The 24,899-nt window shown below is 41.8% G+C and overlaps 1 protein-coding gene across 1 annotated transcript in view; it reads right to left on the minus strand.

Moving 5' to 3' along the window:
- Window positions 1-272: 272 nt before the first annotated feature.
- The window catches only part of LOC136857048 (frizzled-4), a 162,864-nt gene continuing 138,237 nt past the window's right edge, over window positions 273-24,899 (minus strand). Inside the window, exon 3 of the mRNA XM_067135410.2 lies at window positions 273-1,196. Coding sequence (XP_066991511.2) covers window positions 613-1,196 — 584 coding nt within the window. The 3' untranslated portion in view covers window positions 273-612. The remainder of the gene's footprint in view (window positions 1,197-24,899) is intronic.

The raw sequence follows: 24,899 nt of genomic DNA on the forward strand, positions 1-24,899 counted from the left end.
TTTGCACGTCTTTAACCTGTTCAGTTTATGAGATATAGATAATTTAAAAATTCACCCCCTCCCCCAGCAACGGAATATTAAAAAAAATCCTCCCTTAGTGAGCACTTACACTGTAATATAAATGTATCCCCAAAATTTCATGTCTTTATGTCCAGTAGTTTTGGCTCGGCGATGATGAATCTGTCAGTCAGTCAGGACATGTTACTTTAGGTATATAGACAAACCAGACTGTTTATACTGAGCGCAGTATAAATCTGTTGCGATAAATCATAATAAATAATGTACCGCAATCAACATGTCGCGGAGTAGTGGAGGGGAGCTTCGTAATTACAGCCGAACATCAATGCTCTCTCGCTTCACTGTGACGTATGCTTCCTACGTAAGCTGCCCGCATTTACTTCATGCCAGCCCGGCCGTACTGGGATAGCTTCAACGGGGCGCCCAGCTGAGCACCTCTGTTACAGACTATCGAGGACAATTATTACAGATGATGTGGTGGGAAGTGCGTCTAGATTTGTTTGATTTGATATGGAATGGCCCGACTGGAATTGTACCTCCAGACAGCAAAAGTCTTCCATTTAGATACAACACGGTAAAATTCGCAACCGATATCTATACGGTGGTTTCGCTTCCATGCGGCTGTCTGTACTTGCGATGTTTGTGAGTCCTCTGAAGCGGCTGATGTTTGTGTTGCTGAGGATGCTGGTGGGGAGGGTGTGAGTAGCAGTGGATCGGATAGCACTTCACAGGGGCTGGCTTGTAGGGTCCCAAACGACGGAACAGGCGTCGCCAAGCTCGGAGAGTCTTAGGGGACCATACCCAAAGGGTCGCTGTTACTCCGACCACCAGAGTCATGAAGAGACGCAGCAGGAAGACCCAGAGGCACGGTCTGGGCTGCTGAGCAGGAGTCTGAGCTCGAAGAAGCCAAGTGTCACGCTCCCAGTATTCGTACACTAGGCTGGCGACCACACAGGCTGCGGGCACGGCGAACAGTGCTCCGAAGGCGCCTAGTCGCACCAGCCCACTTCCACTGCCAGAGTCGTCGCGACGACTGCTACAGGCTGCCGAACTTGAGCGGAAGAGAGCCATGAATCCCAGTAGCAAGAGGGACACGCCCAGGACCAAGAAGAGCGCCTGTGGAATGAGGACGAATACTAACAGAGAGCGGGTGCTCTGGTTCCCCACGAAACAGGCTCCTGGAACAGAACAACACAACAGCATTCTTAGATTAGACGTACATAGGAGTGAGCACTATTCTAAAAAGGAGTTTTAGTTGGTGGTAGGCAACAGTATCTAAAATGACAGTAATTTATTAATACAAATGTACCTTCTTGACACAAAATGTTATGTATGATATAACCAAAGGTTATTATTATTATTATTATTATTATTATTATTATTATTGTTATTATTATTGTTATTATTATTATCCCTGTGGGCAATGACAGCTATTTGCAAGGTAATGAACTGATAGTAATTAGTGGTAGGCAGCTTCTGCAGATTGCATATCAACATCAGAGAGACAATATTCAGGGGGAGTACTGGCTAACTAAAGTTAAAAGTATACTAGACAGGTTGGAATTCGGAAATTATTGAGAGAAGGACCTCGAGAGTTTGGAGGTATCGACGTGTAAACTAATTATTAAACGACTTAGGGGTATTCAAAGACAGTGGTTGGTAGGAGCAGGGCAACCCTCTCAGAATTCAATGGAATAAGTCAGGGTATGAGCACAAATATTGTGAATGTAAACAGAAGAGAAACACGAGGTTTGATATGGTGGATGATGGGAAGCTGAAAATGTGTAAAGAAACCCTAGTGGTCAGGAAATTTTTGAATAGCAATGAACGACATATGTTAAGTGAGGATGATAATGGCTGTATGATTATTATCATTATTAGAATGATAAGCAAAGAATGGTATAAGCCTAGTAATCTCAGTAAGTTGTTAACTGTGATTACAAATTTATATAGAAGAAAGTTACAAGATCCTGTAATTCGGGTAGAGCAGATTACGGATGGATGAATAGATGGATGTTTAAGTTATGAATCGGTTAGTCAAGAATCTGTCAACAGTGGTAATTAGTACAGTGAGTATTAGTATTATTATCATTGTATTGCTGTTGTTGTTGTTAGTACTCCACAATGTAATTAACCGTTAAACTGCGTGTAAAGGGTCAGGGTCCAATAGATGGAATGTTTCTTCCTCAGTTGTTTGTGTTCCGTAGCTGTTGGATGAGAACATTCATTCATTCATTCAATAAATTTCCAATTTCTTTGGAATCCCTTAAAAAAAAAGGCTAGGAAAACAACTGATAGAGAATCTGCGACCTGGGCGACTGCCCTAAATGCAGATCAGCAGTGATTCAATGACTGACTGATTGATTGATTGATCCGTGACTGGGAGAGAAGTGGGCAATTAATTAGGCATTCATTCAGCTACTCATTTATTCAATTCATGCATAGTGTCTGTTGAATATGGAGGAGAAGTCTGTACAGACTTTTGACAGATAAATACAAATTTGTAGTAGGCAACAGTATCTAAAATCACATCAATATATTTAGAGTGCTACCAAGATTGTACATGCTGAAAGACATTTCAGCAAATACGATTTAACTTTAAATTATAGGGAAACACCAAAGATGGAACAAAATATTCAGGCATGTTCTCTAATTTCCTTCAGCAGCGTCACTGACCTACGTTAATTTTGTATATTTTCTTGTTATTACTCTGATTTTACATGCTTTAGCGTACATCGTTTGATATAAATGTACAGTTTATTATAATGAATTTTTATTTTACTGTAAGCTCCATTAGCTCTAGGTAGAAGGAACAGACATGAAAGTAGCGAGAATGATTGCTGGTACAAACACATGGGAACAATGGCAGGAGGGTACTAGGAATGAGAAGATACACGCTAAATTAGGAATGAACTCGATGGATGAAGCCGTATTCATCAACCGTCTTCGGTGGTGGGGTCATGTTAGGCGAATGGAAGAGGACAGGTTACTTAAGAGAATAAAGGACTCTGTTATGGAGGGTAAGAGGAGTAGAGGGAGACCAGGACGACGATGGTTAGACTCAGTTTCTAACGATTTAAAGATAAGAGGTACAGAACTAAACGAGGCCACAGAACTACTGTAGTTACAAACAGAGGATTCTGGCGGTGAATAGTAAATTCACAGAGGCTTGCAGACTGAACTCTGAAAGGCATAACAGTCTATAAAGTAGATGTATCATTCAGGTACAGCCCCATTTACCTGGTGTGAAAATGGCAAACCACTAAAAACCATCTTCAGGGCTGCCGACAGGGGGGTTCGAGCCCACAATCTCCCAGATGCAAGCTCACAACTACGCGCCCCTAACCGCACGGCCAACTCGCCCAGTATATGTATGTATGTATGTATGTATGTACAGATACTCCCATAAATATTCGGTCAGTCTGATTTTTCACACGCTTTTATTGGGTGGTTATTCTTACACTATAATGATAACGTATAATACAACGAAACATGTAGGAAAACATTGTAACACGTTCTACAAATATCGTGATGTAATTCAAACTCTTCTGACAGCCATTAGTACGCCCTCTGTCGTACATTAAATAAAAGCAATAAATCCAGTGCCACCTCAAAAATATTCTCCCACTCGCATAATTCACAACACTGTTACACATTCAGTACTTTGTAGGTCCACGTTCATGTTTTAGGACCTATCCCAGTCGATTGGGCATACTGGCGATGACTTTCTTGATATAATCAGAGCTTAATGCCGCCCATTCTTGTAGCAGTCTCCTCTTCAAGTTTCTGAAGGAACTTGGCCGCCGCAATTGCAGCGCTGCCTTCATTCGACTCCATACATTCTCGATGGGGTTCAGGTCGTGTGATTGTGGTGGAGTTTCAAGACCTTCAGGCAGTTGTACAGCAGCCATTCCCTGACAAGTTACGACTTGTGCATGAGGTCGTTATCTTGATAGAATTTGAAAGTACACTGTATACCAAGTTGTCCGGCAAATTGTCACAGATTTTTTTGAGGATAGCCAAATAGCCCTTTTTTTGCCAAAGTATCTTCAATGAAACTCAGTGCACCAATCCAGTTCGATGCTACACATCCCTACACCATTGCACTTCCTCCACCATTTTTTTTACAGTTGCTTGTAAATTGCTTGTTCTCAGTTCATCGTGACGTTTCCGCCACACCAATTACTTTCCATCGGACCCGAAGTTGACTCATTAACGAATAACACCTTCTCCCACGAAGCACTGGGTTTGCGTACGTAGGTTTTTGCGAACTCTAGCCGCTTGTTTTTATTTACTGCATTAATGTATGGTTTCCTACTAGCTCTTCTCCGAAAGAACTCATTCCTTAGCAGTGCTCTTCGCACGGTTTCAGTACCCACTTTCTTTACACACTCCTGTAAAACAGCTGCTGCCAGATTCGGAGCAATAATTTTCGGATTTCGTTTCCCAGTCTGAAGCACAACCGCTCCTATCGTTCTGTTAGGCTTCTTGGTCTGCCTGTCTGGGGAATTGAATCAATTCTGTCTTCATTTTTGAATCGTCTTATCATATCTCCAATTGCTGTTCTGGTTATGTTAAGCATCTGCGAAATCTTTCTATGCGATTTACCTCGAGCATGATGGAATATCACGAGCTGGCGTTCTTCAAACTGGTATTGCGTTATCTTTTGCACCCCATTTGATACCAGTCCGCAACACTGCAGCAAATGATTTCGGCACGACGTGTCTTGCGGCATCGCACTCCTGAACTGAACGTTTTGCAACGGTATCTGCCCTATCGCTGTCAACGAACATAGCGGCAATCCCGGCCTTTCCGGGTGACCGAATATATATTTGAGGCGTATCATTTCACCCATGTGCACAATGTCCTTTCTTTCACAGCATGCTGTACATCAATGCTCCATGATTCCTCATCGGCCTAAGCAACCAAATGTAGTTTCATTACTTGGACACATTTGGATTCACATTCTGCTCATGGGTGCGTTATTGTCATCACTTTTTCGCGGATTTTATCAGTGGCCGAATATTTATGGGAGTGACTGTATGTATGTATGTATGTATGTATGTATGTATGTATGTATGTATGTATGTATGTATGTATGTATGTATGTAGCCGGGCTGAGTGGCTCAGACGATTGAGGCACTGGCCTTCTGACCCCAACTTAGCAGGTTCGATCCTGACTCAGTCCGGTGGTATATATGAAGGTGCTCAAATACGTCAGCCTCTTGTCGGTATTTACTGGTACGTAAAATAACTCCTGCGGGACTAAATTCCGGCACCTCGGCGTCTCCGAAAACCGTAAAAGTACCCAAATGGGACGTAAAGCAAATAACATTATTATTATTATTATTATTATTATTATTATTATTATTATTATTATTATTATTATTATTTACGTATAGCCTATATGTATCTATATTAGTTCTATGAATACGCGATTTTAATTTATCAACAGAAGAGCTTCCGTGGCATAGGCGGCAGCGCGCCGGCCTCTCACCGTTGGGTTCCGTGGTTCACATCCCGGTCACTCCATCATGTGAGATTTGTACTGGACAAAGCGATGGCGGGACAGGTTTTTCTCCGAGTACTCCGGTTTTCCCTGTCGTCTTTCATTCCAGTGACACTCTCCAATATTATTTCATTTCATATGTCGGTCATTAATCACTGCCCCAGAGGCGTGCGACAGGCTTCAGCAGCAGGCACAGTTCCTATCCTCGCCGCTAGGTGGGGGCTTCATTCAGTCCATTCCTGACCCGGTCGAATGACTGGAAACAGGCCGAGGATTTTCATTTTCGTTATCGACATTACCCATTTATCAGAATTAACTCAAATTCTTTTTCTTCAAAATATTATAAAACGCTAAATTAAAAAGTGTAAATGCTACAAAATATCAAAACAAATATCAATACAAATCAAAACGTTAAAAAATTCTCCCCTCCCCTAACCAATGGGGAATGTATCTCTGCCAGGTTAATAGAAAAGCAATTTAAGATTTAAGATGATCGAAAGAAGGACATATCCCGCTCTATAGTCGGGCACACGACCGCAGTCAAGAAGAAACTTAGCTATGGGAGAGGAGAAAGAAGGAGAAATTGCCCGCATGACAGGAGCGGGTGTTAGCTCGCGCATGCGTGGAAATGTGACTGGCATTCAAATTGCCAACTGATTTATGTCGCCTGTCAAGGAACAGCAGGTTGGCGTGTTGACAGGCGAAGAGTGTGCTCCAACCGGCCGTGAACCTCACTAACGTGCACAGCACTTCCAAGCGATATGGGAGGGATGGGTGAGGGAGAGACAGTATTTCCGGGACGTGAGTCCAGGCCACGTGGGCAGCGCATCCTCATTATAGAGACATCCTACTGCATTCCATCTCAGAATGAACTTAGACTAAGGAGTTGGAATATATTTACCAAACCAGTGGCTTAGATAAGACTTTTCCTTCGGAGATATGAATAGTAATAAAAATAATAATAATGTAACGTATTTTAAATGCGCGGTGGTCCATTTAAATGCAATTTGGGTGGGGGTCGGGGGAAGAGGATGAAAAATGAAAATGAAACCCCACAGTCTGCTTCCAGTTTCAATCTAGCGGCGAGGATAGGAATTGGGCCGATTGTCGAAGCCTGTCGCACTCCTCAGGGGGCAATGATTAATGACTGACAGATGACATGAAATGATAATGGAGAGTATTGTTGGAATGAAAGATGATAGGGAAAACTGGAGTAGGGCCTACCCGGAGGAAAACCTGCCTCGCCTCCGATTTGTCCAGCACAAATATCTCATGGAGTGACTGGGATTTGAACCACGGAGCCCAGTGGTGAGAGGCCGGCGCGCTGCTGCCTTAGCTATGTAGGCTCTCACCGCGGGTTATGAATAGTAATAACTAATAATAATATAAATGATAAAACACATTTCAAACGTATTTTTTGCAAATGGATGTTTTAATTGTTCTATTAAGTTTTAGTATCATTTATAATGAGTACAAGCGTCCCATGAGGGAAGGGGAAAGGCTATATCACACACACACACACACACTCTCTCTCTCTCTCTCTCTCTCTCTCTCTCTTATATACGCCACTGTACCAAACGACTGTCTTTTAACGTAACAGTTCGGCAAAAGTTAGAAAATTCAGTAGAACTTGGTTAATTCGAATTTCTCCCGCGGTCCCTTGACAATCCTATACAATACAATTTTAAAAATTCGTAACTATTCCTGTTGTATATTTTGGGATTATGCCGTGTAATGAACTATGTAAACACACTCAACGCGTCTCGAAAGGAAAATCCAAAATATACATCATGAATAGTTACACGGGCCGTGAAAGTCTAAATGACAATATTAAGAATTCGTATCTAATTTCAGTATTATACTGTTTGATTGGAAGTAGTCCGCCGCGCGGTCTAGGGGTAGCGTGTTGCCTCTCACCCGGAAGCCGCGGGTTCGATTCCCGGCCAGGTCAGAGATTTTTACCTAGACCTGAGGTTTGGTTCGAGATCCACTCAGTCTACGCGATACCGAGCGAGTTGCCCGTGCGGAGAGGGGCGCACAGCTGTGAGCTTACATTCCGGAGATAGTGCGTTGGAACTCCACAGTTGGCAACCCTGAATATTGTTTTCCATGGTTTCCCATTTTCACACCAAGCAAATGCCGGGGCTGTACCTTAATTAAGGCCACGGTCGCTTCCTTCCAGCTCCTAGCCCTTTCCTATCTCATCGTCGCTATAAGACCTATCTGTGTCGGTGCGCCTTTGCCCCCAGGAATTAACCTGGTACTCATTTTTGGAGTAGGCTGAGTGAACCTCAGGGCCGGAAGTGAAAATCTCGTTTCTTAAATTTTACGACTTCCTGACGGGGATTCGAACCCACGTCCTTCCGGGCGGACCGAGCACGCCTTTACCGCCTCGGCCAGGCAGCCCCTTATTGGAGAAAACATTACATTATTATTCCATTTTAGGTGGCTGAAACTAGGACTTAATTTAATTATTTAAAAAAGCAATTTGTACAAGTCTTATCAGATAAATCTTTCTTTTATTTTCTTTAATTATCAATAAAATTATTAGCGGGAATACGCACAGAATGTAGTTTGTCGCGGCTAACCGATTTGTATAGCGCCATGCTAAGTAGTGGAGACTGCATGTCCTGTGAGGAAGGGTGGCAGGGGTATATTTTATTGCCAAGGTCATGGACGCTGAGGTATGATTCACTCGCTTGCCGCGCGTTTTCGTCTATCTGGCAATCTCGTTCGTGTGTTAGTTTCGTAGTGTGTAGTCAAATTCTAAACGAATTTTAATTGTATTATCACACAGTACTTCTGTTTAATTTTAGTGCATGTGTAAAATTGTTCCATTGATGAAAGTTTTATTGTATGGTATTGAATAAAAAAAAAACTATTACCGCACTTAAGTTGGTAGTCTGACAATCTTTACCTCTCTGTCGAAATTAGCCTACCACTTTGAGCTTTTTTTAAAAGTTTTGGTGTATATACACACCCCCACGCTATACACCACAAACCCAGGTACGTTTTGTTGTTTGTACATTTAGCCCCCCCCCCCCCTCCCCCCGCCACACGTCCAATACAATCGCCACTACTGTATAAATGTCTAGCGTTATGTCCCAGTATGGACCAGAGTAATAAGAATTTCAGAATCTGCGTCAGCCATTTCACAAAACCAACGATAAATCCTACAAAGCAATGCACTGAACATTTCAATAACAAAGTAAAACAATAAAACACTACGATACCAATACGTATAACTTGTGTCTAGATACCCTCGCGTTATCTCCTCTACAGCTGCTCGAGAGCTGCCGTACGATTAAGAAACCGTGCAGTGTGAAAGCATGCATTTAGCTGCGTGCGCCACTGAGTCAACGGCAGCCGTCCTTTCCAGTGGCAAGACACGGCTGCTACACGGCACGGCCCCGTGCCGTGTAATGTGAAAGGTCTAATGCTCTTCTTCGCGCCACTAAAGGAATGTCGCCGTACGGTTTTTTTGCCGTACGGTCGAAACCGTGTAGTGTGAAAGGAGCCTTACAGCAGTATTTCCTCCATTCAGCCCAGCTTCCTCGAAGACTGGGAAGTTCCTCGAAAACCCTTCTTCCTGTTAAAATATCTCCTACTCTCAGGTTCACCATGTATGGAATCCAAGGCCATGTTATATAGGACAAAAGTTGCCACTATAATAGGCGGAACCAGGAGTAATTTCACTCGAAGACCCACCATCAAGCAGGGAAATCGACTTTTAAACAACCCCAAAAAGTTCTTTCAATTGTGGATCGCGAGGAGAGGGCGAGCCACGGCCACCTTGCTACTATGTCAAGACAATGCAGATAAGCATCACACATAACCTGTACATTCATGGAGAACCATCCATGCCTGTTCCTGAACACTTCAGCGTTGTTACCCCCAGGCGATATGATAGGCACGTGTGTACAGTCTACAGAACCAAGCATTTCTAGGAAATAAGCTATATCACAGACCTGACGCACGATTCTCCCCTTGCTTCTCTCGGGCCAGTCAGCACATAGATAAACAGAAGTGTCAACGCAGCAATTTCTCGCATTAATTTATGGATGACACGACAAACCGTACATTTATCAATTTCGAATAAATCACTAGCTACGATATGAAAACACCCTGTCGCGTAAAACAGCAGAGTCAATAGAATCTAGAACATCGGAGCAAGTGGCTGGTTTCTATTCGATCGTCTCATTAGAGCGTCTCGAAGTCTACCTTCCATATCATCAAAGAGTGTGTTTGGTTAAACGGAATCGCATTTTAAATGCTTTGTCGCTAAGTTCTAGGAATGGGTTTCCTCTTTCTTGGAATACTCGAGGAGATCGCCGAAATTCTTCATTATCGTCATCTGAAGAAAAATCGGAGTGGTCAGACATCTGTAATTCAAAGAAACATACGCGAAAAAAATCCCTTCATCAGATTAAATACCAGTAATAATGCAGAACCTCATTTTTTAAAATTTTCTAATGATTTATTGTTACGCCACTATTTTTCGCTATAAAAGCCTTCTTTTCACGTTGATAAATGTGGCCTACAGTACAAGAACACTATTTGATCCGGATCAACGTTCATACAACACACTCATTCCCAGATCATCTGGCTTAAACTTCTCATTAAATATTAAAACTCATCACGAAGATAGGGGCCGATTACCTCGACGTTTTCAGCCCTTACAGCAACAATCATAACTAATCATAATCAAAATGATTGTAAGAAATTAGCCTAAACTGTGTGAATAACACATTCGCCTTAATATGCTAAAGCAATATACGCTTAGCTATAGTAACGACAATAATAATAATAATAATAATAATAATAATAATAATAATAATAATAATAATAATAATCTGATCAGTAAATTCTGATAAGCAAACTAAGGGGTTTGCCACCGTGACAGCTTCACCGCTGGAAGATGGTTGGTTCGAACGCTACCATCGACTGCGCTGAAAATGATTTTCAGTGGTTACCTCATTTTCACACCACCGAGCGGAGTAGCAGGGCGTGTGAAGGCGCTAGGGATATGAAGCCAAGCTCTGCATTCAGGAGGCGAATGGGTTCGAACTCCACCGTCGGCTGTCCTGAGAACAGTTCTTTGTGGTTTCCCATTTTCACTTGCATCGCCACAGCCCATTCCTTTCATTCACTATCATCATTTCATTTTCATTAGATCCTCAACTGAGGTTGGCGACAGGAAGAGCATGCGGCCGTAAAATATGCCATATAGTTTCATCTCACCTCATCCCCGACCTCGTATCAGGAAACGGGACTTAAGAGGTAGACATACCTCATTTTCACACCTTCATTAGGACCACGAGCACTTCCTACTCAGTCTCTTTCCTGTCTCAACGTCACCAAAATCCTGTGTATATACGACGTTAAATTGCTAAAGAAAGGGAGAAATAAATCCCAAAAAGAAGAAAGCTATAATTCCCGCATTTAACACTTCTCTTTCTGCGGGAAAAACTACAAATTTAAGTATAGATTAATTCGTGACAATTCATAATGTAGTCTAATATGTATGTACAGCACAGTGGTATTCCATTTCCACTGTCATCTGCTGTCAATTGGGTTATGCGCGCTCAGTCGTTATTGGAAGAAAGGAGGAATTCACAGGGCTGACATCAACTGCGCAGCTAATCCACAACACAAAGCTCGGTCTCCACCATTCTGTATTGTCCTATTCATCACTGACTACCAGTAGTGGATGTGACAGTCCTTCAGATTTGTTGAAAGGTTCGCAGCTTCAGGAGCCATCTAGGATCGAATTAAGCAAGACAAGCCCACGTACATGGCGTTCGTAGATCTAGAAATCGCATTCGATAATGTTGATTGGTCCAAGCTATTTGAGTGATCGGGGTCAAATACCGAGAAATAAGAATTATCTACAATCTGTACAATAAACAGCCTGCAATATCAAGCAGGATTCAGAGCATCGAGGTCCTGTGCCGAGCAGATACAAAATCTGAAGACCATCCTTCAATACAGCAAGTCAAGAGCCCGACAATGGGTAGCTATATTTGTCGACTTCCAAAAAGCATACGACTCAGTAGACAGAATTACTCTTTATAAGACATTAAGAGAACTAGGACTTAACGACAACATCAATAAGCTGGTGCAAGCCACCTTGCACAATACCACAGCCAGAGTAAAGTTTAGAGGACAACTCTCGGAGAGTTTCGCCATTAAAACAGGGGTGAGCCAAGGAGATGGCATCTCATGCATATTATTTAATTGCGTTCTGGAAAAGATCATTAGAGAGTGGATGAGATTCCTTCCAGAGAACACTGGATTACGGATGGGGATTAAAGCCGACAACCTAAGGATACCATGCCTAGCCTTTGCAGACGATCTGACTTTATTGGCAAATGACATACAGGAGGCTACTACTCAGCGCCAAACACTGCACTCAATAGCGGCTAAAACGGGTCTTTTGATCAACATAGGAAAGACCGAGTTTGTTACTAACATCAAAGATGCCCCTTGAATGATGAGAGTCAGTGATAATACCTACATCAAGAGAGTCAAAAGTGTAAAGTACCTTGGGGTATGGTTCTCAGAGGACCTCAGCGAAACAATGGCTCTTGAACACAGGAGACTCAACTAGATAAGGCTTACCATACCTGTAGAAAACTATATGCTTCAAAAAATCTGTTGACGAATGTCAAACTAAGACACTACAATGCAGTAATCAGACCTTCAGTCGTCTATGCAGCAGAGTGTCTATATTTAACTAAGAAGATCCCAATAAGAGCCCTCGATGTACAAGAAAGAAAGTTCCTGAGACGGATAGTGGGACCAAGAATTTTACCAGATGGAAGCCGATGGTATCAACCAAATCGTGAGCTATATAAACACCAAGAAAATCTCATAGATGCCATCAGAAGAAGGCGACTGGCTTTTTACGGACACCTATCCAGAATGGACTCAAATAGGTTACCCCATAGGATCTTCAAGGCTGCTAACAAAGGCAAAGCTACTGGATTCGTGTGGATGAAGCAAGTGGTGAAGGACCTTTCAGAACTCCATATAAATCAAAATGACACAGCTAATCGGAGTAACTATCACACAACTCTTAAAACTAAATCCTTTGTAACATCTCTCACAGAAGTTACCCACAGACCAAAAGACGAGACCAGGAAATCGTCTGAGGAACGTAAGATTGAATTTAGCCGGAAAATGAAGGACTACTGGGCCATCACAAAAGCTCGAGGTACCAACAAGAAAACAGCTGCCAAACCAACCGCTAAGAACACCAATTGTGGCAAACAACGACGATAACATCAAAAATTAGCTAAAACACAAGCACCGTGGTCCATATATCGCCCTAACGAAATAGAAAAAAAAACAGTCTGCAATGATAAGAATCGAAGGCTTTGGACAAAGAAGTAGCAATCAGAAAGGTGTGACGCAGCGCTGCACTTTGTCCTCCCTCCTTTCCAATGTTTAAATAGAACAGGAAGTAAAGGAAATCAAAGAGAAATTTGGAAAGGGAATCATAATCCAAGGAGAGGAAATCAAAACCTTGAGATTTGCCGATGATATTGTTGTTTTATCTGAGTTGCAGAAGATATGGTGAAATTGCAGAATGGTAAGGACAGTCTTGGGTAAGGAGTACAAAATTAAAATAAATAAGTCCAAAAGAAAAGCAATGGAGTGCAGTCGAACGGAGTCAGGTGATGCAGGAAATTTTAGATTAGGAAACCAAGTCTTAAAAGAAGTAGATGACTGTTGTTACTTGGGTAGTAAAATAACTAACGACGGCAGAAGTACGGAGGACATAAAATGCAGACTAGCACAAGTAAAGAAATTTGCTCACTTCGAAGAATGATATAGGAATTATAAAGGTGTTATTGGAGTGTGGCCTTGTACGGAAGAGAAACATGGACGATAACTAGCTCATGGGGAACAGACGCCCTTGTAGCCTCCCCTAACATGACACACAAACGCTGCTGATGAATAGTGGGCCCATACTATTCCCTGAGTACTGTGCTCCATCTTCTCCGTTGTAGATTCCGGTGAGGTCTTCAATCTATATAACATGTTTAACGTCTAGGACAAAATAAATTATACAGTTCTTAACAAAATAAGTTAAGCACCCAGAAGAAGTGGTCCAATATTATCCCATTTCAGTATACATGCATACCATTGATGTGTGAGTAAATGATTCGATTTACAAGGATCTGTAATGTGTAGAACGCCCATCGTCCTGTTGTTGATAAGTTGTTACCAGTCAACTGCTGTGAGTCAGACAGTTAAGCAAGACGTGCAGAGAGGACTACGTACAGTTCTAAGCACCCGCGATGCCTTGCAGACGCGTTAGACAGCCTATCCACGAACTGACAGCATTTAACGGAGGCTGCATTGTGGGACTGCATGAGGCTGGTTGGTCGTATCGTGCGATTCCCAGGCATGTGGGCCATTCAGATGTCACAGTGACTCAATGTTTGACTCAACGGGTACATGGAGGCACCAAATCACGTCATGCAGGTTCGGGTCGACCAAGAAACACCACCCCGAGGGAGGGCCGTCATATGGTGCGCCAAGCATTGCGGGATCCCATAACTTCGGCACTCGCCATCCGCGAACATACACTGGAGACTCTACAACATCCTGCGAGTTCCCGCACAGTGTCTCGACGACTCGCATCCGCCGGATTGGGGTCCTACCGCTCCATGCGTCGGTTGTCATTGACACCAGAATACCAACGCCTGCGTTTGAAGTAGTGCCTTGCCCGGGAAGCATGGACAGAGGACGACTGGAGTCGCATCATGTTCAGTGATAAGTCCCGCTTCTCCGTAACCTACGACGACCATCGTGTGTGGGTTTGGCAGCGTTGAGGGAGAGGGCAGATCCTGCCCATATTGTGGAAAGACACACAGGCGTAATCCCTGGCATCATGGTGTGGCGAGCTGAAGGATATGCGTTCAGGCCACCTTTAATAGTGCTTCGGCAGACTTTGACGGCACAGCGATACGTCACAGACATTCTGTGTCCGCGCGCCATTCCCCTTATAGCACAGCACCTTTGGACAGTGTTCCAACAAGATAATGTACTTCCACACACAGCACGCGTGTCTATGGACTGCCTAGAGCATGTAGATCCTCCCGTGGCCAGCAAGATCCCCGGACCTCTCCATCATTGAACACGTGTGGGATGACATTGGAAACGGACTCCGTCCCAGTACCAACCTGCGGAATTTGGAGGGACAGGTGCAACAACTGTGGACGAACTTGACTCAGGAGAGGATCCAAAGGCTGTCTGACACCATTTCAAACCGCATAAGGGCATGCATTGCGGCCAGGGGGTGTGCGACACCCTACTGACCTGCCGCCAACATTCCGCCTGTAACTGCCAATGCCTTGTCTCTTTCATCCCATATTCTAATCAGTTCAATAAAGGCAAATGGTCTTTCAGCATATGTAGTTTCATTCACTTTCAACCACTCCTTCTGGGTGCTTAACTTGTCAGGCAGTGTATTTAGTGTAGTAATAGTCAAATAATTGTAAGAGTATAACGTAATGCATGTATCGAAATGAATTGCAATCAACGAATGCTCTCTCCCCAGTTTCAGGCGATCCGAAACTAGGGGATGGGATATTCTATTTAAAGATGCTCAAATAACCCAGCCGTGTGTCCGTGGGATTATCACCACGTAAACCCACCTGTGGGGCGAAACTTCCTCGCGTAGCCTATCTGCAAACCATAGAAGTAGTTAATGGGATGTAAAAGCGATGCCATTATTATAACTTGTGAGTGGTTCTACCCAGGCGTTTCCCCACACACTCCTTCCATGAGAATGCTGGGATGGTAGGCTATAAATTCCACTTTTTAGTTCAATTAACTATGAAGAACTACTACTACTACTACACACACACACACACACAAGTCCACAGAACATCAAGCAGAAGAAACTGATTCATATTTATTGGAGATGGCCGGTTGTGCAACTAAACGACTCAAATATTTTACAGGAACGAGGCCCGTTAACTGTTTTTTTTTTTTTTTTTTTTTTTTCCAGAATTGCTTCTCTTTCCACTTCTTGTTCCCTCGACTGTTGCAGACAGAACCCTCGAGGCATGCTGTAATAAATTCACATTAATAGTAAACGACCTACCGCGGCTAACCTTGAGTAATGTTAATCTATGCAGTTAGTTTTAACATTATGGATGACCGGCCAGAACGAATGTTTTTAGCTAGAAAGCGTGCAGATGTTTTTTCTTCCCTTAAGTGATGAACGTGTTTTCTTTCATGAATGTGAACGAGATGCAAACAGTTAAATGTGAAGATAATTCCCTATCAAAGTGCCTGATTTATGTAAATGATTACAAGGGCTGAGTAACAGCTATTACAGTTAATATTATTCAGTCAAGTCATGTATATTAATTGCAACATATCGCAAACTTTCTCAACTCATACGCTGGAGGAACAAAACATAAAGTCTGATTAATCGATAGGCAGAGCCGTCTTGACTCTGTAGACTTCTTATATTGTTGAAATTAGTCTCGGGTTCCGAACAAGAACTTGATCTACGTATAAATAAAGTTCGACAAGGTTCTCTGTGGGTAATATATTCTGATACGAAGACCATAAAGAAGAATGATAGTATTCCCCACCGCTGAAATGTATTCAGATAAAACATCAAGTCAAGCTCTTTCAAAGAATCTGTACACTACATCATACCTAGGGAACGGATTTGTATATGCTAAAAAACTTGAAAATACTTTATTTTCTATGGAGTAATATTTTAAATAGGTATTTATACAAATGGAAAAATAAGTAAAAATTTTCAAAAATATTTTGCTTGAATATTGCAAATTTGTAAACAAACCACATTGAGACAGTGGTAGATTAAAAGAGCTCACTATTGTAATAAAGTATGAAATTTGTTTCCAAGCCAGCACGTGCGGTCAAAGTTAGTCACTCACTACGCAACAAGTTTGCGAAATTCATTCGCACTGAGTTTTCATTAATACAAAAATATATAAAATATGAGACTTTTTAAATTTAAACATTAGAACAAAAAATAACAATTTATGTGTTAGAATAAAGAAAAATAACAATGTGGGTGTTTTTGTTTGAAATATTTAAAATATCTATTTACATAAATAAAATTCATATACAGTTTACAATGTTCGAGTTCATAGTTTCTGTCATAGTTAGTCTTGTGTCTGTAAGCAAAAATGTAAAAAAAAAACATATTGATTTACCAGGTGTATGCATACGTTTTTCCGGTTTTTGTGGTTTAAAACAAAGTACTTTTCAAGGGAAAATCATGTTTTGTTTATTCAGAATATTGGCAATCGGCTTCTACACACTTCGCCCATCTTTCAGGTAAGTTCCATACCAGAAAAACTGCTTGTCTTTTGCGGCAAATCATTCGTCGAACCATTTTCCAACTTCATCGAAATTGCTGAAATGCTGCTTTGCGAGCGCGTGCCCCATTCATGTGAAGACGTGATAGATGAAGTCAGGTCGGGACAGCACGGCGGGTGCGGAAGGATGTCCCATCCAAGCGATTTCAAAGTGTCTTTCACTGGTTTTCCTGTGTGAGACGACGCATTGTCGTGTAACAAAATCACTTTGCCTTGTCTTCTGGCCCATTCCGGTCGTCTTTTCGACCAATGCGTGATTTAAATTAATCATTTGTTGGCGATAGCGTTGAGTTTGATTTGGGTCATCATCCAGTAACGCCTGCAATTGCTCGTCTTCGCACGTTTGTGGTCTACCAGAGCGCACTGTTTTTCACATTGAAATCACCACGTTTAAATTGTCGAAACCATGTCTCACGTGTTCAAATCAATGGAGCGTGATCACCATATGTTTCTACCAGCAAACGATGACTTTCCACAGCCTTTTCCTTTTGATTAAATAAGAAAACCAATGCGTGCCGCAAATGTTCTTTTTCAGGCAACAAACGTCGACATGATCACTGAACGATACAGCACAGACGCTAGTGTCTGGCGGACTCAACTTGTGTGTGTTGGTAGGTGAATGTCAGACGAACAAACTGACGTATGTGTCAAATTCATACGCTGCGTACTGTTCGCTGGCGCCATCTCTTAGTGAAACCGGAAAAGATTTATGCATACACATGGTATATAAAAATCCGATGATGATGATGATGATGATGATGATGATGATGATGATGACGCTTGTTGTTTAAAGGGGCCTAATATCTAGGTCATCGGCCCCTAATGGTACGAAATGAGACGAAATGTAATGACAAATTATAAGTCCAAAATCATCCACAGACCAGAATTCAAAACGTGAGGACGAAGAATGAACAGTGCCTCACATTCACAGAAACTGACGTACAATAGTATTACTGACCAAGGATTGCTTCTAAAGCACAATACTGAATCGATGATGCTCGCAGTCTAAAGGAGGGGCTGCCTGGCCGAGGCGGTAAAGACGTGCTCGGTTCGCCCGGAAGGACGTGGGTTCGAATCCCCGAAAGGAAGTCGTAAAATTTAAGAAACGAAATTTCCACTTCCGGAGGTGCACATGACCCTGAGGTTCACTCAGCCTACACCAAAAATGAGTAACAGGCTAATTCCTGGGGGCAAAGGCGGCCGGGCATAGAGCTAACCACTCTACCCCATCACGAGCCGCGGTTAACAATGGTGGAAGCCTTTACCTTCCACTCCTCCAAGGGCCTTCATGGCCTGTACGGAGGTGACTTTGTCTTTGTCTTGCAGTCTAAAGGGGTCCCTAATCCAAGTCACCGGCCCCTCATAATGGTACTTATCACTAATTTGTCATGGTGCTGTACTAATCAAAAGTAGCGTAGACTCGCGGCATTCCACACATTAAGGTACGATTCACAGGTAATGAAATTCGCACATGTAATACAGACCTATGGTGTTTCGCACATTGTAGCGCCAACCCTATGGTGTTCATCACATAAGTGTACTAACCACAGGGACTCGTACTATCCCGTGGGGTTCCTCATATATTGGGTACTAATCATAGGCAAGCCAGAACCATGGTGTCGCTCACCCATGGGGTCACTCATATAGTGGTACTAATCACAGGTACTGTAAAAGCCGACAGTGCACTCTAAGTGGGAGGCTGACCGCACGGTGCTCCTGCGTGCTACTAATCACAAACCTATTCGGTACCTAACATAGTGATATCATGCGCAAGTAAAAGCGACCCATGGTGTTCCCCGCGTGGTGGTATTAATCGCACGTAGTTTCGTGGTTTTAATACAATTATCCCTCGGTCGTCCCTTTTAGTCGCCTCTTACGACAGGCAGGGGATACCGTGGGTGTTTGGTCCGCGAGAGGTATTTTAATTCACTCAAGTCCACCGGCAAGCCGGTTAGGACACCCCTATCTCCCAAATGGGACGCGCCACGTGGGAGTCTCACCTATCCCTCTGCTACGCCAATGTAGTAGGTTCGTGGTATAAAAATCCGTACCCTAGTCATAATACAACTCAAATTTACACACACACACACACACACACAAACGCGCCCGCGAAATTGTGAATTTGGATGGTATAATAATAATAATTTCGTGTGGCTATTACTAGCCGAGTGCAGCCCTTGTAAGGCAGACCCTCCGATGAGGGTGGGCGGCATCTGCCATGTGTAGGTAACTGCGTGTTATTGTGGTGGAGGATAGTGTTATATGTGGTGTGTGAGTTGCAGGGATGTTCGGGACAGCACAAACACCCAGCCCCCGGGCCATTGGAATTAACCAATGAAGGTTAAAATCCCCAACCCGGCCGGGAATCGAACCCGGGACCCTCTGAACCGAAGGCCAGTACGCGGACCATTCAGCCAACGAGTCGGCCAATTTGGATGGTGAAAAAAGTTATTAAAATCGATCCATTAATTGTTACTATATATTTGCCAGTTTATATTAGCAGATAGATTTGGGAACGATTCCCCTTCAGGACACAGAGAAGAAACAAGATTCCCACTTCTGAAGAGGTACATGGTCTGAGGTTCACTCAGCCTACAATAGAAAAAAGTGTCAAGTCGAATCACCGAGATTTCTGTTTTACGTCGCACCAACTCAGAGAGGTCTTATGGCGATGACGGGACAGAGCATGGCTAGGACTGGGAAAGAAGCAACCGTGGTCGTAATTAAGGCAAACCTTGGTGTGAAAATGTGAAACCACAGAAAACTATGTGCCGACAGTGGGGTTCGAACCCACCATTTTCCGAATGCAAGCTAACAGCTACATAACACAAACCGCGTGGCCACAATACTTCAGTATTGGAACGAACACCTGTTAACTGAGGGGCACGATAGCCCAGTTGCATAGACGCTGGCTTCTCCCCCAGTCAGCCTCGGTTAATAATAATGTTATTCGCTTTACGTCCCATTCACTACTTTTACGGTTTTCGGAGACGCTGGGGTGCCGAAATTTAGTCTCGCAGGAGTTATTTTACGTGTCAGTAAATCTACCGACACAAGGCTGACGTATCTGATCACCTTCAAAGACCACCTGGCTGAGCCAGGATCGAATCGGTCAACAGCAGCTAGCACCTCATAAGATAACCTCTGGTGAGAATAATACAGTAATCGGACAGTTTCTACCCACACAAGAGCACGAGATTGACGTAAAAAAGTCTCCGTCCCTAATATGAACTACCACTGGGCTGAGTAGTTCGGGCGGTCGAGCGCCTGGCCTTCTGACTCCAACTTGGCAGGTTCGATCCTAGCTCAGTCCGGTAGTATTTGAAGGTGATGAAATACGTAAGGCTCGTATCGGTAGATTTACTGGTACGTTAAGTAACTCCTGTGGGACAATATTTCGGCAGCTCGGCGTCTCCGAAAACCGTAAAAGTAGTTCTCCCTCTTATCGTTCCCTCAGTTCCGAGGATCGTCATCTCCGAGGAGGCTATTGGTCAGTTGTCCCCATCTCTTGCAGTCCTCGGCCAGACGTGCTGCACCAAAGAGGTTCAACCCAGTTATATTATTATGTTCGACCATCGAGTGGAAACTGGTCCACGATCTCTCTTGCAGGTAACGTTTCCAAGAATGAACAGTTTTTCTATGCTGTCATTTCCACGTCGCACAGTGTGTCCAAATAATTGTACAACTATTTGTTTATATATTGATGATAATCTGATTCTGAGGTTGAGCTGGTTTATAATGGAATCACTGGTGATGTCCAAGGCATGCGAAACATTCTTCGCCAGCACCACATTTCAAAAGAATCGATTATTTTTTCAAGTCTGTAGCACGAAGAGTCCACGTATCTGAAAATATCAGAATGTTACTCTCATTTTCAGTGGTAACGAGATAGAGAGAGCCTTCCATAAATGGGACAAATTCGTCATTACATAGTCTTGGCTATTCTTCCCTTAATCTCAGTTAGTGGGACGTAAAAATCAATATTTTTTTTGATTCGTTATGCTCAACTAAGGAGCACGTGTGAACTTATTTAGCACAACGTTTCTTCTTGTCTTTCTAAAATCTCTTCAACCTTTCGCTGTGCTTCTTTTTGTGTTCTCCCGTCCATCCTGTAGCTTGTCTTTTATGCTGATCAGCATATTTGTGTTTGTTTATGAGATTTCTGATTTTTTCTGTCTTGCAAGATTTCTTCATTTATACCAATATCCTGAAGATCTTTGTTTATTTCTGTAAACCAGTAGTGGTGATTTTTTTTTAGATACTGCGAGATTTAGTACTTTCTTTGTTAGCCTATTGTTATCCATCCTGATCAGGTGACCATAGAATTTTATTCTTTTCTCTGATAGATTTCTTGTGATTTCTTTTTCACCTAAATACCATTTTCGCATTTAGGTCCTAGAATTTTTCTCTCTTGTTTTTCGATGTTTTTTATTTGTGATCTGCCACCAATTATCAGAGTTTCTGATGCACAAAGGGCTTCTGATTTGACACCTGTGTTGTAGTGTCGTAATTTTGCGTTTTGTGATATAGATTTTTTGTTGTATCTGCTCCAGACAATGCTTTTTGTAATTTTGGATGGTTTTTGTAATTTTGGAATTCTTTCTTTGTTTGCTTGCTGATTTATCCCGTTTGGTTGTAAAATTTCGCCTAGGTATTTGAATTATCTACTTGGGAAATTTTCCCATATCTAGCGATTAGAGGATGGTTGTTAAATCCTGATTTTGTACCTTCCATATACTTTGTTTTTTCATATGAAATTTGCAGACCCGTTCTTGCCGCTATTTCATGAAGTTTTTCTTCGGACTGGAGTGCTTCTTGTTTGTTGTTGGAGAGGGAGGATTGCCAAGTCATCTGCAAAGGCGGGGCAATAAAGGCGAATTTTGTTTTTGAGAAGTCTACCAATACTGATACCTTTAGTTTCATTTTTCCATTCTCGAACCACTTTTTCCAGAACTAGATTGAATAGTAGTGGTGATAATCCATCGCCTTGTCTGACCCCTGCTGTAATTTTGAATGGCTCTGAAATTTCTCCTAAAAATTTAACTTTTGCTGTTGTGCCTGTTAGAGTTTGTTTGATCAATTCCCTTGTTTTTCTGTCGACTTGAAATTCCCCAAGTATGTTGAATAGAGTCTGTCGGTCTATTGAATCATAAGCGTTTTTGAACTCAACAAAGGTAATTATTGTTTGTTTTACGAATTTGTAAAAGAGTTTTTAGGTTTAAGATTTGTTCTGGGCATGAACTTCCTTTTCGAAACCCTGCCTGATATTCTCCAATGAGTTGGTCGGTTTGTGTTTCTAATCTATTCAATAGGGCTTTAGAGAAAATTTTGTAGACGGCTGATAGTAAGGAAATCCCTCTGTAATTGTTTATATGTCAGTTGACAAAAATCAATTTTATTATTATTATTATTATTATTATTATTATTATTATTATTATTATTATTATTATTATAACAAATAAATCAGTGCCACCGGAGGTAGCTTATGCTTGACTACCTACTTCGTTCCTAATATTGTGTTCATTTCAGGCTGTAGAACATGTTGGTAGTGTCGCGATAAGCCCACCCTAACAGCAGATTGTGTTTGTTCTGTGATACGAGTGATCATGTTGGCACCCACCACGACAAACATTGGCGATAACACGGCAGGGACAGCTGGCTGTGATGACGACAGAGATCAGCCTTCAAAAAAGTCAGTTCAAATGCAGGCCTATGGCATAGTCGTTGGAAATTAAAGAAATAATAATAATACCGAGCTCGATAGCTGCAGTCGCTTAAGCGCGGCCAGTATCCAGTATTCGGGAGAGAGTGGGTTCGAACCCCACTGTCGGCAGCCCTGAAGATCGTTTTCCGTGGTTTCTCATTTTTACACCAGGCAAATGCTGGGGCTGTACCTTAATTAAGGCCACGGTCGCTTCCTTCCCACTCCTAGCACTTTACTGTCCCATCGTCACCATAAGACCTATCTGTGTCGGTGCGAGGTAAAGCAACTTGTAAAAAAAAAAAAAAAAAAATTAATAATAATAATAATAATAATAATAATAATAATAATAATAATTAGGGCCCGGATGTTGATGACATGTTATATTTTTATTGAATGGTCAGGTGCAATGCTTCAATATACACAAACTCTGTTCATTTTCATTATTTGCATTTTTGTTGTTTTTATATTTTAAGACCATTTTCTTTGATTTTGGAGAATTTTTCGGTCATATTATGGAGATGTCTGTCTCTTTAGGTCATTCTGTCCCTTTTGTCATAGTATATTATTTTATGAAATTACGTCTGCAAGTCTTAATTAGTAGTTGTACAAATATTGAAATAAAACATTTCAATATAATATTGAGTAGTCTTATTCTCGTTCTTTCGAGTCTTCGTTTCTGAATCCTATTTATATTTTGTAGAAATTAATTTCTCAAGTTGTTTCTTATAATTTTTTCATGTTTATGTACTTTTTAATTTCATAAATCGTCTTTTATTATTTCGAGTTATTTTCAAACTGTTTCTTTTTCAACAGATATTAATTGTAGTGTGTATTCTTTGTCGTCGAGCAGCCTATAAATAAAAGGCCTATTTTATGTACTTTGTAAGTTTGTGTCAATTATTTTCTGAAGAGTTTTTAAACATTAATTCTTAACGTCGTTGAATACATTTTATAATGCATTTTATTAAATGTTTAGATCATTTAATAAAGTCATTTTTAACATTTTAAGTGCATTTTTAAATATTCTTTACGTCATCAACATCCCGGGCCTTAATAACACCAACAACAATAACAACAACAGGTGGTGGTAGTGATGTTTGTTTTAAGAGGAAGTAAATAACAACAACAACAACAACAACAACAGCTGCAAAGATAATGAAGAAAGGCTTACATTCAATCAACTACAAATTAAGAGTTGAGACTCCGAACCACCTGATGAAAGATAAAGTCATCATCCAACACCTAATGAGCCATTCTTTTTTAACTGTGTCTTGGAAAAGGTGATGTGAGTATGAGAAGAAAAGCTGAAAGAGGAATTCACCACGAAATAAGGTTAGGGTCGAAATTTAAGGTGGTAAAAGCAAAGCAAAGTCACCTCCGTACAGGCCATGAAGGCTCTTGGAGGAGTGGAAGGTAAAGGCTTCCACCATTGTTAACCTCGGCACGTGATGGGGTGGAGTGGTTGGCTGTTGGCTCTACGCCTGGCAGCCTTTGCCCCCAGGAACTAACCTGGTGCTCATTTTTGGTGTAGGCTGAGTGAACTCAGGGCCATATGCACCTTCAGAAGTGGAAATCTCGTTTCTTAAATTTTACGACTTCCTGACGGGGATTCGAACCTACGTCCTTCCGGGCGAACCGAGCACGCCTTTACCGCCTCGGCCAGGCAGCCCCTTATTTAAGGGGTTAGGTACCGGTATAAATTGGCCTTCGTTGACGATACTGAAATCCTTTCTGAGAATATCCAAACAGCACTCAAGCACGTAAACGTTTTGAAAGAAAGTACAGAGAATTTTGGACTTCAGATATGTTTTGAGAAGAACAAATTAATGACTAACATTGGAAATTCACCTGTAGTGAATTATGGAAAAATCGACAGGGTAGAAATGTTTAAGTACTCGCGGGAAGTAATTCAAATTAATGGTATATACAAAGAAGCAAATAAATCAGGAGCAAAGAAATGGAACAAGTTTACCAACTGATCAAGGACACCTTTAATAAGAAGAGTCTCTCTATCAAAACTAAAATCAGGCACTACAACACGGTAATTAAATCCGTGGCCTATTAAAGACTGCAAATGGGGAGTTCAGACCAGTAAGAATGAAGACCTCTAAAAAAAAAAAAAAAAAAAAACTGAAAGAATGTTTGATACGACCAGGAAGAGAAGAGTTACGCTCTTTGGTCACATAATGAGGATGGATGAAGGCAGACTCACAAAACCAATTTTTAATTATGTTTATAAGAATAAAAAGGCAATCAGTGGATACAAATTATAAAGAGAGATAGGCCTATG

This window comes from Anabrus simplex, chromosome 1 (genome assembly GCF_040414725.1).
Source record: "Anabrus simplex isolate iqAnaSimp1 chromosome 1, ASM4041472v1, whole genome shotgun sequence".
NCBI classification, from domain to species: domain Eukaryota; kingdom Metazoa; phylum Arthropoda; class Insecta; order Orthoptera; family Tettigoniidae; genus Anabrus; species Anabrus simplex.